Source organism: Cyprinodon variegatus, unplaced genomic scaffold (assembly GCF_000732505.1).
Source record: "Cyprinodon variegatus isolate N-32 unplaced genomic scaffold, C_variegatus-1.0 Scaffold0, whole genome shotgun sequence".
NCBI classification, from domain to species: Eukaryota; Metazoa; Chordata; class Actinopteri; order Cyprinodontiformes; family Cyprinodontidae; genus Cyprinodon; species Cyprinodon variegatus.
The window spans coordinates 2911494-2926822 of NW_015150453.1; the positions used below are offsets into that span (position 1 = coordinate 2911494).

General features: G+C 41.4%; 1 protein-coding gene across 1 annotated transcript; it reads right to left on the bottom strand.

Annotated features, from left to right (window-relative positions):
• Positions 1-642: 642 nt before the first annotated feature.
• Positions 643-14803, bottom strand: prdm1 (PR domain containing 1, with ZNF domain). Its single transcript, XM_015379039.1, has 7 exons — positions 14651-14803; positions 11757-12089; positions 9943-10062; positions 8753-9005; positions 3366-4432; positions 3041-3169; positions 643-2927 (listed from the first exon to the last, which is right to left on the bottom strand). Exons 1-7 carry the CDS (start codon positions 14675-14677, stop codon positions 2322-2324), a joined length of 2535 nt encoding a protein of 844 aa, XP_015234525.1. The 5' UTR covers positions 14678-14803; the 3' UTR covers positions 643-2321.
• Positions 14804-15329: the final 526 nt, after the last annotated feature.

Here is a 15329-nt window from a genome sequence, read left to right on the forward strand (position 1 = left end):
TCTATAAATTGCCCTTAGCTGTGAGTGTGTGTTTGCATGGTTGTGTTTCTGTCCTGTGATGGACTGGTGACCTGTCCAGGGTGTACCCCGCCTATCACCCATAGGCTGCTGGAAATGGGCACCAACCCCACTGTCAACCTGAGGAAGATGGATGAATGGAGGGAATTTGTGAATATTGTTGGTAACTACAGTTTATACTATATAGAAGATATAACTTTATTTATAGTTGTGGGCTGGTAACTGATTTCACGCTCTTCAAAGGTTTTAAACAGTTATACTTTTAAAAGTGATCTTTTTCCCCCTTTTGTTAAACTAGCCTCCTGTAAATGTTATTTTAAATGAAACGTGACAGAAGTTGTTGGTGTTATTTTTTTTAAACTGTTAAGAGCAAATGGCAGCTGCTCCTTTAACTTTTGCTGAGCACCGCCAGTGAGTTTGCAAAAAAAAAAAAAAGGCTATTTTCACTTGCTTAGAGTAGGAAATTTGGCTGACTGGAAACACCTGTTAAAATGACATCATTAAGTGGGTTATTCAATCATGTAATGTCTTAACATGAGTCTTTTTATATTGTTTTGTTTGTGCTTGCATGTTTTATTTTCCTATTTCAAATAACAAAAATAAATAAATAAAAAAAGCCACAGAGTCGTTAGAGTTTAGATTAGAGCAGTGAGCATTTATATCATAATTTACACTTTTTGACATTTTGCACATAAATAACTTTGTAAACCAGTTTGTAAACAGAAGACAGGTATTTTAGGGGTTTCTCCTCTGGAGTTAAAGCTCTTACGGCAGAAAGAGAAAAGCTTTGGTCGAACATTTGAAACATAATGAAAGTAATATCAACTTCAGGTTGTTGAAGTGCACCTGCTACAGAAAATCACAGCTGCTGTAGTAACATTAAGCAAGGTCTTAATGCAGTTTTGACCAGTTTTACAGATACTGTACACAGTGTATATGATACAAGCATCGGCACTGAGGGGATAAAGTAGAACGGGGGTGGGGGTGGGTGGGGCAGTGCATAAAAGAGGGCCGAGGTGCTTAGGTGTTCTTAACAAGGCAGCAGATGAATGGGGCTGTTTTCTAAAAAAATATAAAACAAAAATGACAGCAACATCAAAATAAAATATATATACATACAAAACAGGAGCAAACACTTCATCATCGCAACGTAAGTTTTCCCTTCTTGGGCATTTTCATTTTCTTAGTCCTTCTTTCCCTGTTTAGATTATTTTTGGAAAATAAAGCCAAGTGAACTTTGTTTTTTTTAAGCCAAATAAATTTAAATCCCAGATGGGTACAAAAAGTATTCAACAAAAAAAAAAAAAATGAAATTAGAAAACAAAAGGGAAGAACAGGGGAAATGACGGCTATTCAGCTTCCTGAGTCCGTTATGTGCTACATTTTAAGCGGGCCGTGCCGCTTCTTTGGACCGCATGAAGAGCTGCTCTCCAGTTCAGTTTGGTTTATTCTTCTTCAAGTAGAATAAATTGAATAAATAAAAAAAACTCCCACCTTCAGCTGTCCCTTTGAACACACAGACACACACATCATCACATCCACACTGAGGTAACTGTTGTGAAAAAAAAAATGCAAACAAAAAAGCCCTTTTTTGTCTCATTTAAATTCAGAAAAAGGACCTAGACACTTCAGGGAAGGGATCCAGACTAAAATAAAGCTCTTTGGAAATGAACTAATTTATGTGCTGCACATAGGCAAGGCTTTCTGCTTATTTTCACCTGCTACTTTGGTTTTTAAGATTTAAATAGATAAGCCCTAAAAAAAAGGGACCCCTCTGCATTAATTAATCAGAGGAGAAAAAATATGGGCAACAAAAACCGTAACTATTTACAGAGAAATTGCCACAGTAAAAAAACAAAAAAAAAAACAAATCAACATAAACAGAAATAATGTGTCACCCTAATAGTCAGCAAATCGTTCGCTTATTGCTTTTAAAGACAACAAATAAATGTATAATAAGTTAGATTATACAACAACTAATTTATCAAAAACACAAAATGTTTAAAAAAGACAAAATCATTCACGTTAACAACAATATTAGAATTATATTAATTACACTGAAGAAAAAACACAAACTTTTTTTGGTGATTGTCTTGGAGTAATAAATGGTAACACCACTAAGTAGTCATGGGACATTGTCTCTTGCAGCCCTGAGTGTGTGAGTCCCTGATAGGTTCTAAGCCTGGCATGTTCATGGGGATAGCAATAGATAATTACTTATTTACAGCTGTTGCTCCTGGCAACAAGTCCACCATGCAGTCCAAAATCTATTTTTCATGTGTCTTGCACATAAAAAGAGTCTGTTACGCACGTTCCTCTGACTCCTGCTTGACAGTAATGCTAGCAGCAAGTGTTGGGATGGGGGTGCTATGGTGCATTTTGATGACTGACGTCTCATTCGGGGACTCAAACGCACCGTAACCTGCAGACAGAAGTTCACTGCCAGTGCTATTGTAACTGGGATGGAAATTAGGGGACTTGAGGTCGGCCTCCCTCCACAGCATCCCCAAGACCTGTTTCTCCAACATCCCATCCATCTCCACACCTCCCTGCAGTTGCTCCAGTCGCTCGGCATGCTCGCTGATATCGAAGCGCTCGATCTCATCATTGGCGCGATGCACCTCCTCCAAGGCAGCCTGACTCGAAACGTTCGGACTACCGGAACCGGAGCTTGCCGCCAAGCAGTAACCCTTGAGGTGTAGTCGCAGGCTAACCAGGTGGATGTAGTGGCGGTGGCAGTGGGGGCATTTATGGGGGCGTTCACGGGAGTGTAAGCGCTTGTGCAGCTTGAGGTGAACAAACTGGGTGAACTTAGCTGGGCAGAGTTTGCAGTGATAGGGCTTTTCCCCTGAGTGAAGGCGCAGGTGGGTTTTCAGGTTGCTGGTGCTGCTGAAGCGTTTGTGACACACCTGAAAAAAAGAGATGACATTAGCTACGTTTAAGCAGCTTAAAGCTACCTGTGAGTAATTACAAATAAACTCCACAGTAAAATCAGTTTTTTTTTTAGAGCATCTTATCTCACCTGGCATTCATGTGGTTTCTCCCCAGTGTGAACCAGGTAGTGTTTCTGCAGATGAGCGAGTTGAGTGAAGCCTTTGTTACAGGTTTGACATTTGAATGGCCTTTCTCCACTGTGCACCCGAAGATGAACCTATGAGTAAACGGGAAATAAAGAGCAGATGTGCTTAGGTATTTATCAGATAATACCCTTGATTCATCAGGAGGCACACTTTAGTCCTTAACGTACAAAAAACATACTCTACTCCCTACTGATTGCACTGAAAGTCCTTTACAGTGTAGGAATGATAACAAGGTAATAAATCAGATCAGCAGACAGGATGTCTTACCTTCAGGTTTGACAGCTGCCCAAAGGTCTTACTGCACACGTTGCACTCGTACTTAATTTTGCCATTCTGCTTCTTCAGAGGGTAAGGTAACGCCTTGTAGCCCGCTGACCCTGCGCCACGCTTCATTTTGGTCAGATTGATAGCCTCTTCATCTGGGTGACGTTCAATAGTGTTTCCCACGAGGGCTGAGGTAGGCTTGGTTGGCACCTGCTCGCTGGGTGGTGCTGTGCCGGCAGTTGGGGAGCTGCTGGACGGAGTGTGAGCTGGTCCGTGTGAGTTAGGGTGTCCAGGATAAGAGCTGTGGGCTCCCGCTTTGTCCCTCAAAGAAGTTGCAGTTGAGAAGGCACTTCGTGGCCCGGGCAGAAAATAGTCTCTGTTGGCAGAGATTGAGGAGGGGTGCACAGGTTCAGGTATAACAAGGCGCCTCGCTGCAGTGTCAGAAGGCAGGAGGGGCAAATGAGGGGGCAATAGGCTGCTGTAGACTGGGTAGATCCTAGGAAATATCCCTCCCACAGCCGGGACGCCACCTCCGTGTAGAGGGTAATGATGGGGTAGGAGGTAACGAGAGTACTGGGGCCCAGGGGGGTAGAATGAAGAAGGGAGTGGGGCAGATGGAGGGGAGTAACCAGGGTATGGGTAAAAAGAAGCTGGTGATAATGCTGGACCAGAGGGGCTACTATGAGGGCTGGTGTCTGGGCTGCTTCTTGCAGAGGGGCTTGGTGTTGCTGAGGACTGTTTGCCAGGGGAATGAGTTGAAGGGTAACCGAGTTGGTTGGGTTTGAGCATGTCTTCAGGGAGGGGAAAATGGGGCCTGAGCGTCGGGTAGCGGGCGAGGGGGTACAGGGGCCGCTCCGGGCTATCGGCACAAAGTGGCCGTGTGGGGAGAGGGCGGCTGGGCTCCCTTTTAGGGGCAGAGGAGGATGTGTTGGTGCCACGCAGAATAGACAGGACGCTGTGCTCCCTCTTGGGCGGACTGGGAGTCATTGAGACAGGAGATGTACTGGATGTTTCAACTGGGCTGTCCTCTCTGTCCTCCTGTTGCTGCTTAACTTCCATAAGTGACTGCTCTGTAAAGACAAAAAAAAGAAAAACGTTATCACAAAGCAGACAATATTAGCATAATTATCTCAACATATAGGCTTGAGCCCTTTAAATCAAACACATTTTCTTAGTTTTACGTAAACTTTTACCTTAAAACCAGATTTTTCTCTGAATCATTCAACATATTATAGTTAAAAAAAATCTTTCTATAAAATACAGATAAAAGAACGAATGATAGAAACATATTTGATTTAGGTTCCTCATAACTATATTTGAATTGGACCAGATGTAAAGCACCTTGTGATGGCATTTGATATGATTTAAAGTTATATAAAAAACTGTAGTGAAAGAATGAACACCATAACTAACTCAATGAACTAATTAGGACAACTGAAGTGATAAACGAGGGTGAGGGGCAAGGTAAGGAGCAATCCACAGGAAGTGAGGCGTGACATCTGCCTTTGGGGCTTGTGTTTGTCGGGCATGTGATGCGTGTTTGCCTATAAAATCAAGATAAAATCAGAATGGTGGCAGACAGACAGACAGGAATGATGGAGGGTTTCCTGCTGCTGATATCCTCAGAAAAAGCTTGGCCTCCACCTGCCCTCCCCAGAGCACACACCGACACGCCCCGCACCCTGTGACAAGGTACACACACACACGGAGGCGCCTGCAGACAAAGGCCTCTGTCTGATTTGTTGACTCTCCCTCTTCTGAACAACTTGCACACACTCCTGATCAAGCTCATACGCACCAGCTTTTCCTGGCCATTTGCTATTGTTTCCAGGTCGAAGGGTAAATTAAACAGCTTCCTCTCTTTAGTCACTCACACCTACTGCTGCCTCCTCATGATGAAAGAGCAGATTAGGGAGGGGAGCTTGCTAACACGCATTCTAAAAGCCCCTGGATGTCAGTTAGCTGCACATCTCGGCTGCTAAATTGCCACAGAAGAGCCTTAAAATGCATCAGTCTATTATCTTAAAGCTCCTTTAGTGCCCGGCTAACTTTTTAACCATGAGGTCGCCCAGAGGGGAGTATGTGTGTGTGTGCATGTGAGAAAGTGTGTGAGAGAAATGGAGGCTGTCAAAGAAAATCCCAAATGCAGCACTGGTGAAATTTACTTCTCTTCCCCCTATTATTCACCTCCCACACACACTCAGTCAGTGACCCTTTCACCAGTAATAACGGCAGTGTGTAAACACTGGGGTTATCAGTTAGCCTTCCTCCTCCTCCTCTTCCTCCTCCCTCCATCCCTCTTTTAAAAAACAAACAGGTCAGCCATCTTGGAGATATCAATCTGTCAACAGGGCCCTTCTGCCAGGAAGTTCAAGTAGTCAGCCGAGTGGATGGGAGGTGCAGCCCCGCCAAACCCTCCTCTGTCTCCTCTCAGGTCTCTTTAAGTGGCACGTATATATCAGAGTTATTGGCCGACACAAACACACACACCCCCACACACATACGAGCTCCTTATGTGTGAGCTTGCATATGTTTGAGATGAAAAGGAGGGTGTAAATGTGTCGGCATGTCGCCCTTATAGTAGCCTGAGTGTGGGAAGAGAGGCTGCTCTTTGAGTATCTTTGAAGACACAAACACACACACTCACATGGATGACAGGTGCTCTCGAGTGCTAAAACTTGAAGAATGCAAGATGACGGCAGCAATAAGAGCGAGAGAAGTAGGAAGAGGAGAAAGTGAGGGAGTGAGACAGCGATACGTGCTCAGTCATTTTACTCACACATACACACATGTCTGGTTTTGTCATGACTGTACTGGAAAGAGGCAATGCAGAGAGAAATGATACAGGCAACAGTTGGTGTCTCTTCCCACCATTTAGGAATGTGATACAGGATGTCATCTAATTTGGGCCGGAAACTTCGGCGCCCCCCTTAAGAGAACAGGCCAAATTTTGCATAAAAAAAAAAAAAACTAAAAAATTATTTATGTGTAAGGAGCCGTGTTGTCCGTGTGTGCAGAGGGCTACGAAATATATTAATATTAGGTGGAAATGATGTATTGATCTATTCAACTTCAATGTATTTCACTGGGATTTTATTTGGTTGACAACACAAAATAGCTTTATATAAAAAATCCGCAAAGCATTTGTATTGAACCACCTCCTTATGTTAAGATTATGCTTAATAACTGGAAATATAATAGTGATTTTCTCTAGCAGCATCACACACGTACATTCTGGAGACTTCACCCATCAGTGCTCTGCTAAATCACTCATGTTTACCTAAAATAGGTTGCATATCAACTCTTGCCTCAGATTTGCAATTGATTTTTGTTTAGACATGTACATTTGTTTTTTAAGAAAGCAGTCCCCCAGCATAAAACAGTGTATGTTTTATGTGAAGGATTTAGTTTTAAAGCCTCTTGTTCATTTTCTGTTTTATTAAAACACAAAGAATTTTCAGCGTAGGCTGCAAAGGTCAAGTTGTCCTGGTAGATTTCTAGTTGCTCAACATTCTTTTCATTTTCTGACGCCTGGCAAGTTGAGGATATGTTGTAAAGTCTAACCCTATTTTAAAGCTCTCTAAAACGTATTTACAAATGACCCATATTTTCTTGTTTGGTTATCTCTGAAAGAAACTTGGTTACCCTGAACTGTATTTATAGGTTATTGCAAATGTGCACAAATTTGATCGTTTTCATCCATTTTATAGTTGTGTTGCATTACTTTGTGTTGGTCTTTTATGTCGGATACATTTAAATACTTTAAAGCTTGTGGTTTTGACATCCCGAAATGCACATTAGGATCAAGCTGTACAAGTTTTTATGTAAGGCATTAAAATAAAAGTAGGAATCCACTAAACATCTTGTCCATGTGTGATTAGGAAACCAGGCTGTTCCAAATTACTTTCATTTAAACCCACGCTCCCCTGCCTCTGACATTTAAACACGAAACATTAGATAGCAGACATCCAGCCTCAACTATTAGTTTGCAAATTATTCATATTCATCATATGCAATGAAAACGACTTATCTTGCCAGCTTCCTTGTCTTTTACCTTTTGCCCTTTAACTGAGTTTCAGTCTAACGTTACTTAGTCAGACAGATTGTGGTTCTCTTGGTTTTACTCAGCCAGTAAGATTATTTCTTACTTCGCTCTTTTGCAAACCGCTGTAACAGACGATTGTTATACTCATTTTAGACATGTAAATTCAGATAACTGAGAAAAAAAAAGAGGAAAAGCCTTGAAACTTAAAGCTCTTGGGCACAGAGAAAAGAGCGCTGAAAAAAAAAAAAAAATCCAGGTAGAAAAATGTATTTTAAAGTCAGCTACAGGTCAGCAAAGACCTGCGGGGGCTCAAATGACAGATGAGGCTAATTAAAGACAACTCATATAGTAAGTTCACAATGTGTTGAGATAAAGGAGGGGGATCAGGGGATCCCTCCTGTTTCTGTCCCCCGGGACATGCGCATTTTTCCCTGGGTAGTGGAGCCACTCTGGCTGGGTGTGCTGGTTCCTCTGCCACCTTAAGACTGCTATTAGCCTCCAGTCACACCTGGAAACCACTCAGCTCCTGCTCTAAGGCTTTGTTTTCCTCCGAGCTCTCCCACTCTTTGATCAGCTTAGCAAAAGGGGACACGCTCAGTCAGACTGCTTTGTAAAAATCTGCCTGTAATGCAAACTATTCTGATGTTCAAAAGAAAAACCACAGAAACATGACGAAAACTTGACATCATCAAGTCAAATTCCTTGTAAGTGCAAACCTACATGGCCAATGAACCTGATTCTGATAAAACTTGCAAATATGCTTCTTATTATTTGAAAAAAAAAGGACGGATAAACTAAAGCTGACTTTTTTTCTACATAAAAATGAATAATGAAGACAGAATCAAGCTAAAGCACTTTGTCTGTGTTGCTTTTATTGAAGTTGAGCAATACTGCGTGTGTTTGAAAACTTTTTATGTTAAAAGGTTGGTCTTTAAGTAGGACTGTGGCATTAGGGGCCGTATACCCCTGTGTGTAATTACACTGTCACTGGCACACACACACAAGAGTACAGTGATGGTACTGAGGGAGATGAAAGGATGTTGGTCTTGTACTTTTGTAAGTGTGTGTGTTTAAGAGAGACAGAGAGAGCGAGATAATGACAGACTAACGCTGAGAGAGGAAGGAGACATAGCTACACTCAAAAACAGGCTTTAATAGCGGCAACAGGACACATCCAAGACACATGGACAGGCATGGCTGATTGGATTAATGTTTGCTATGCAAGTCGGTCACTCCCTTAGGATTTAAATGAAAACTTCCTGATCTCTAGAAGAGCTTTTAAATTCAAGAGCACAGAAGGAATCTTCCATTTGACTGATTAAATAAAGAAAGTTGTTGAACTCACTGAGTTTTTCCATCATTAGCTCGCCCGATGGTGGGTATCTCAGGCGGCGGGCAAAGTCTCGACAGTACCAGACGAGCAGCTCAGCGCCAGCTGGGACGGGCTTCACAGTGTAGAAATAAATCTCCATGCCGTTCTGGCATGCCGCCAGGTTCTGTTCTGCTGCCGACTTGGCCGGGTTCACGTACCGCATCCAGTTGGAGCGCGTCTCATCCAGACCGTCCACAAAGTGGTGAAACTCACCATCCACAAAGATCTACAGGGAAAGAAAATGAAGTCCATTTTTATTAATACAGTTTTTTATTTTTATTTACCTACATTCTTTCAAATCAGGAGAGCAAAAAAATGAAAAAAGAAAAGAGCAAGAGTGTAAATCATCAGAGGACATTGAAATCACCTACTGTGCCATCCTAGTGTAAATCTTTCGGTGAGGCACAGATGTTGATAAAATGTGTAAATTAATGTGAATTAAATCAGATGAACATTTATTTAACAAATCCAGTGAAGTAAAGTAGTAGTATGTAAACTTATCCAAACTTCTTAACCCTTTTTCCTCTTTCGTATCTTACCATCTCGCTCTGTCTTCATCACCTTCAGTGTGGCACAGAAAAGCCAGACAGAAAGTCTATCACAGAGGAGGAGATCCTCTTTTATATTGAAAAGGGAAAGGAAGGACCGACTCATTTTAAACCTACCACCCTTACCCTCCCCCTGTGTGTTTCTTTTTCATTCTCCCCCTATCTCTACCTCTCGTTTCTCTCATCTCGCTGCGTGTGAGAAAGTGAGATATGAGAATGAATGGAACCTTAATGACTTAAGTTTCTGCTTGTGGTTACACTTTTTCTTCTCATGCGAGTCAGACCCACTACACACAGGCTCACACACACACTCACACACACCAGGGAGTGTGTAGGTAGCGACCATGTAGGTGGTTCGTGAGCGTGTGTCGTCTCAGTGTCAGTTACCGGTAGTGATGGAGCGTGCTTTAACTCTGTACGAGTGCGTGTTGGATTTACAGGAACCTGAGTGTGACATGTTATTTTTGTGAAGGTGACATCACATCCCCACACAGAGAGAAAAACAGCGAGCCCTGCTTCCTGTTCAACTGACTGCTTTTTGAAGTGTGAGACGTCACAGGAAGGGGTCCCTCCGGCTTCTGAGGAAATGTGTGTGTTTTGAGCCGGCGTACTCACCCTCCAGAAGTACTTCCGGTTGGCGTCTTTTGGGACACTGTCGGCTGTGTAGATCTCGCCCACCAGGGGACCGAAGCGAGTTCCTTTGGGGATGTACTCCCTGCTGCTCACCCCGACCACCTGCATGCCGGCACACAGGTAAAGAGTGTGTATGTTACATATGGGGAAGTCTGCCTCTTTTCCAGCAAACTGTTGTGCACATCCATCAGTGTCAAGTCTCATTAAGCCTTAATTCAGACGCAGGAACACACAATCAGCCAGGTGTCGGCAAAGATGATTAATGAATGATAGGTACACTTCACATCACCTCGGCTCCCTTTATATGGTTTAAGAATAGCTAAAAAAATCTTTCACTTTTCTAATCTCTTTTATTTTCTCACACCTCCACTGTCACCTGATCCAACCCAAACCACTGCCTCGTCAGACACTTCAGAGGGAACACTCGAAAACCTCGAAACTAAAAATATGTTTTTTTTCTCTTTTTTTCCCCTCTCTACTGCTTGATTTATTCAAAGGATAAATTGAGAAAAAGAAGGGTGAGGATAGAAAAGAGAATTGATGCTAGACTTCAGCCATGGATGGAAGAGAAACTCTTGCACAGTGTTTTTCTCACTAAACCCACGCAAACACGAGTCTTTCCTAAACCCCTTGTTCTCCTGGTGAAATGGGAAATACCCTTTTCCTCTTTTCCCTCCAGAGGACCAGGCATGAGGCTAGGGTAATGCGAGTGCAACAACTTTAGCTCTTTATTGTCTTATTTGTAAATTTTTTTTTATTTTTTAACAAAACTTTCATCTTCTTTCTTCTGACCAAAATGCAGTCTCCTTTAATCAGCTTGTTACATTCTTCCTCTCCTGGTGACACTATATGTTAAGTTGATAGTGTATCAGTTTGCAAGCAAAACACGCTCCTCTTTAACACTCTCCTTCCCCTTCTTACCTAAGTTTCCTTTTGATAAGGCTCTGATGAGGAAATCGATGTGATCACACCGTTTCACTGATAAATTCACAGAGCCAAAATTGACACAGCTGAAACCTTTTGACCTGGAGTCATGCACTTTTTTTTTTCTAGTGCAAACGGTCAGGAGAAAATCCCAAAACATCAGAAATATTTAAAAAAAAGTAAATAATATTAGTTATAGAAGCAATAAGCCTGCTTTTTTTTCTTTTTTCCATTTTAACACTTTAAAAGTGTATTATTTTGATCTAGATTATCCAACCCCTGCTTCTGTTTTACTCTTTGACTGATTTACTATCGAAATAAAGAAAGTATTTCAATTGTATTCAAAAAATGAGTTGTGGTTTTTAATTGAATAAGGAAGATTATGAGCAGAAATAAATATTTAATGTTTTAAATTCCAATTCCTAAATGACAAGTTTATAATAACCTACTCTTATCACTATTAAAAAAGTGTACATGCCAGTTGCATGTAAAGGTGCTACACAGCGCCCCCTGGCAGCTGGCCTGAGTATTTTCACCTTGGTTGGAGGTTTTTGGAACATGACAAACTGTTCAGGATCAGATTTGATCACTGTAATCTTCTCTGCTGATATATGAGGTTTAACAGGCAGAACCAAGATGATGAAACGTGTTTTTGCGTAAATTGTGCTTCCGTCACCTTATATCCCCACTCACACACATTCCTTTGTGCCTGTGTGAGCATTTAAAAGGAGACATACCGCCCCTCTGCTCTCTGTTTCATGACCCACATCTGACTCATTCTCCTGTTAATGTACAGATGGCCTTTTCTGCCTCTACGTGTGTGAATAGTTGTGACTGGGGAGAAAGTTTTCCTGTCTGTATGAGAGTCTGACCTCTTTGGTGCCTGCCAGGTGTTTGAGCACCAGGTTTCTGGGCAGCGACGCCTCTGCTCTGGTCGCTGTCATCGTGACGTCAGCGTCTGGCCCCGCCTCCCACGCCGTGTCTTTCACGATGTATGTGCACTTCTCCTCAAACTCGGCCTCCGTCCACTGTGTCATGTCAGCCTCCTCCATCTCCATCTCCATGTCCACGTCGGTGTCGGTCATGGTCTCTGCTCCGTCCGAACCCGTGCTCGTAGCTGTGGAGGCCATCTTGTGGTTTGTATCGTCTTGCTCCATAGTGTGCGCCCCCTCACTGGTCAACATGGCCGAGCTATGAGAGGTCGCCTGGATGGGGTAAGACAGAGGAAGAAGGTTATTTATCATCTCTGCCTTACAAGACAAAACATATGTATAAATAAAACTTCTGGAAGTGAAAGGCAATGAAGCTAGGATAAAATAGAAAGTAAAAAAAATGGAAAAAACAAGACGGTACCATGACAAGCAGGAGCAGAAAAACACAAAATACAAGATAAGGAAGCTAAGAATACAGCAAGTAAAAAAAAAAAAAAAGATAAGGATATGAAAGGGGAGGAAAGAGCTGATAAGTAGTAAAAAGGAGGCAAGAAAGAGAAAAATCAAGATGATGGACGATAAAATACAGTGATGAATAGAGACAAAGAGAAGAGAGGAAGATCTGTGATTATTATGTGTGGTGACTCAGTGGGTGGGTGGGGGGGCAATTCTGAGTAATGCTGTTGTCACACACAAACACATGTGCACGCGCACATACACACAAAGCTCACAAAGGATCAGGCAGTTAGCGTCTTGTCAGCCGTTTTGACTAAATGGGACCTTCTTTGGGAAACAATTCATTGATGCATAACCTCAATGAAACAATGACTGAATCTGATTCCTTCTATTTATGTTCTTTCCTATACTTACAGAATATTTTATTGTGATGCAATGTTTATCCGTTTGTATTACATAAGAGATCAGACCAACTACTGTTCTTAAATACAGCAAAACTTTCTAGACAACTGACCCATAAAAGACTAAACTTTTCTGTCAATATTCAGTTTCATACAGATTTTGTTCTACTTCTATGCACAGGAAGATGAGACACTATTCTGACTATTATAGTTTCCAAGATAAGCCAAATATGCCTCAATCAAACCTGTTAATCAGCATTTTTTTTTCTCTTTCCTTTTCACTTCTCTATTTAATGACTCAAAGAAAATGTTTCCTTTTAGGCAGTTCAACTGTATTCTACTAATATTTCTGTAAAAGATGCGTAATTTACTCTGACATTACAAAAGTAATAATTCCCATGTTTCCGCGCTCTTCGCCCCCTCCTTCCCCGTATCTCCCAGGGGTTGAAGACGGAGGAAGGAAATGCTGTCTGTGTCTGAATGAAGCTAAAATTGGAAGCAGAGTGGCAAAGCAGCGGAACCGGCAAATCATCCCAACTCCCGGCGTGTGTGTTCTTGTCTAAATGTGTGTGTTGGTAATGGACAAGGGGGAGGCGGGTGGGAAGTGATGAGGAAGGGAGCGTCAAAAAAACTTTTCCATTTGGGGGGCCATGGCAGTGCAAACAAAACTTCAAACACGATCCCACCCAAGACAATCCCACACACACAGGAGCAGAAATCCACACAGGGGACAAACATGCTGCTTGTCCCACGCTGAAGAGCGGAAAGCGACAGATCTTCGGTGACCACACTTGGATCTGAGAAATTATCCCAGGCCACAAGAAAGAAAACGGTTTCACATCCAAGTGGCTCCAGCTGAAGCGAATGCGCTTGTGATCCCGAGAACAAAATAACTAACTGGCTGAAAAGGGATTTTAAAAGATAAGTTTGCTTCCTTTAAATTTAATTTCAATAGCAAATAAAAAAAAAAGTCTTCTAGGTTTTTGCAGAACTGACCTCCTTTGCTTGGGAGTCACATAAAAAGAATATAATCTTTAAAGCATGAGTTAAAGTTCATTTAAGTGTCTCTATTTATTGAAAACAAATAGAAAAAAACAACTAAAAGTTCATTATCTGTTATTTGTTTAGTAAACCTAAAAGGGAAATATCTTTCTTTCTTCCAGAGAGCAGCTGCAAACTCACAGAGCAGCAAGTTCTCGCTTTATTTGCCTTTGAAATGAATTCAATCAAAACAATGATGACATTTGAAAATGTATTTTTCAATATCTCTGCCCTTAGCAAAACCCCGAATCCTGCCTTTGCATAACAGCTGCAGCATCGAAAACTAATAGTGAAACTAAGAACCAAGAAACAATTCATCTCTCGTGTATTTAGACCAACTGAACACATTTCAAAGCTGAGCCTGCACATTGTCAGAACAATTACAAATTTAAATCAACTTTAACATGTAAGGATGATTTAATCAGAAAGAAACTGAAAATAACTTTGATCCTCTTACTATTAATCAGTATTGATGAAGGCAATATATTCTATACAATTAAAGGAAAAAAACAACTAAATCCTTACAGTTATGATGACTAATAAATTCAGTAAATAATTAAAAAAAAATGCTAATTTAACACAATTTTATAAATAAATCCACGAAAGACCTGAAAAAATGCAGCTAAAAGGCCCAAAAAGTTGCAAAGGTTCAATAATGAAACAGATAACCAAACTTATTTTAAAGCAGCTTAAGAAATTATGTTTAAATCAGCTCTAAAAGTAGATAAATATAGAATAAAGGGTTGAAAAATATCTGATTTGATGTAGCGCCTCTGTTTTTGGACTTCACAACTTTTACTTTAAATCATAAAGTTTTTACAAAGTATTAAATGTAACACGTCCACATCAATTAAGCTCAGAAAAAACTGCAAAACTGTTCTATAGATTAGCTTTTTTTTTTTTTTATTATGAAAAGTAAAGCTGATCTGTACTCACCGTGTAACTTTGGTCCCATCCACACATAGGGACGACCACTGGGATCCTCTATGGAAGGCTGCCTGTGAGGATAGGAGTCTTGTGTAGGACAGGTGTAGCTCTCCTGTTCTGCCTTCCCACTCTGAGTGCTGATACTCCACACCAAGCTCTCAAGTGTCTTTGAGTGTGTGTGGAGTCTCCTATCAAATGCAACAACATCTCCTCCCTCTTTCTCTCTCCCTCCTTGCTCTATCACTGGAGGCCACACCCACTCACAACTTCTCATACAGCTTTCACCTGAAAAGCTATAAAACCTTCCCCCTACATGCAAAACTAAATACATAACTTTATTTCTTAATCAAAATAAACATTTCTGTTAATTATAATCACCGGGTTGGAGTTTGATTAGTTCTGTTAAAATCACATTTTTTAACTCAAATTTGTAAAAATAAATTGGGTATACTTGTGCTTGGGTTGTGTGCAAAGGTGTGTGTGTGTGCTTTAAGGAAGTGTTGAGTCACTGTCACAGGATGTCCCTCTCTTCCATAAGATAACGCACACACGCACACACACACACACACACACACACACCCCACACAGATCTGCCTCTAGGGGGCAGAACTGATCTGCACTGGTTTCTTTTGCAAAAATGAAATTTTAAAGCACACTCACTAACTCTCTTATGTTGTTTTTTGGCCTT

Excerpts from the sequence above, each read along its gene's own strand:
- prdm1 (XM_015379039.1), bottom strand. The coding sequence starts at position 14,677 with ATGTGTGGATGGGACCAAAGTTACACG. Across the intron at positions 9,006-9,942 it reads ACCGGAAGTACTTCTGGAGG|ATCTTTGTGGATGGTGAGTT; the intron begins GTGAGTACGCCG and ends CTTTCCCTGTAG. Across the intron at positions 4,433-8,752 it reads GCTAATGATGGAAAAACTCA|AGCAGTCACTTATGGAAGTT; the intron begins GTGAGTTCAACA and ends TTGTCTTTACAG.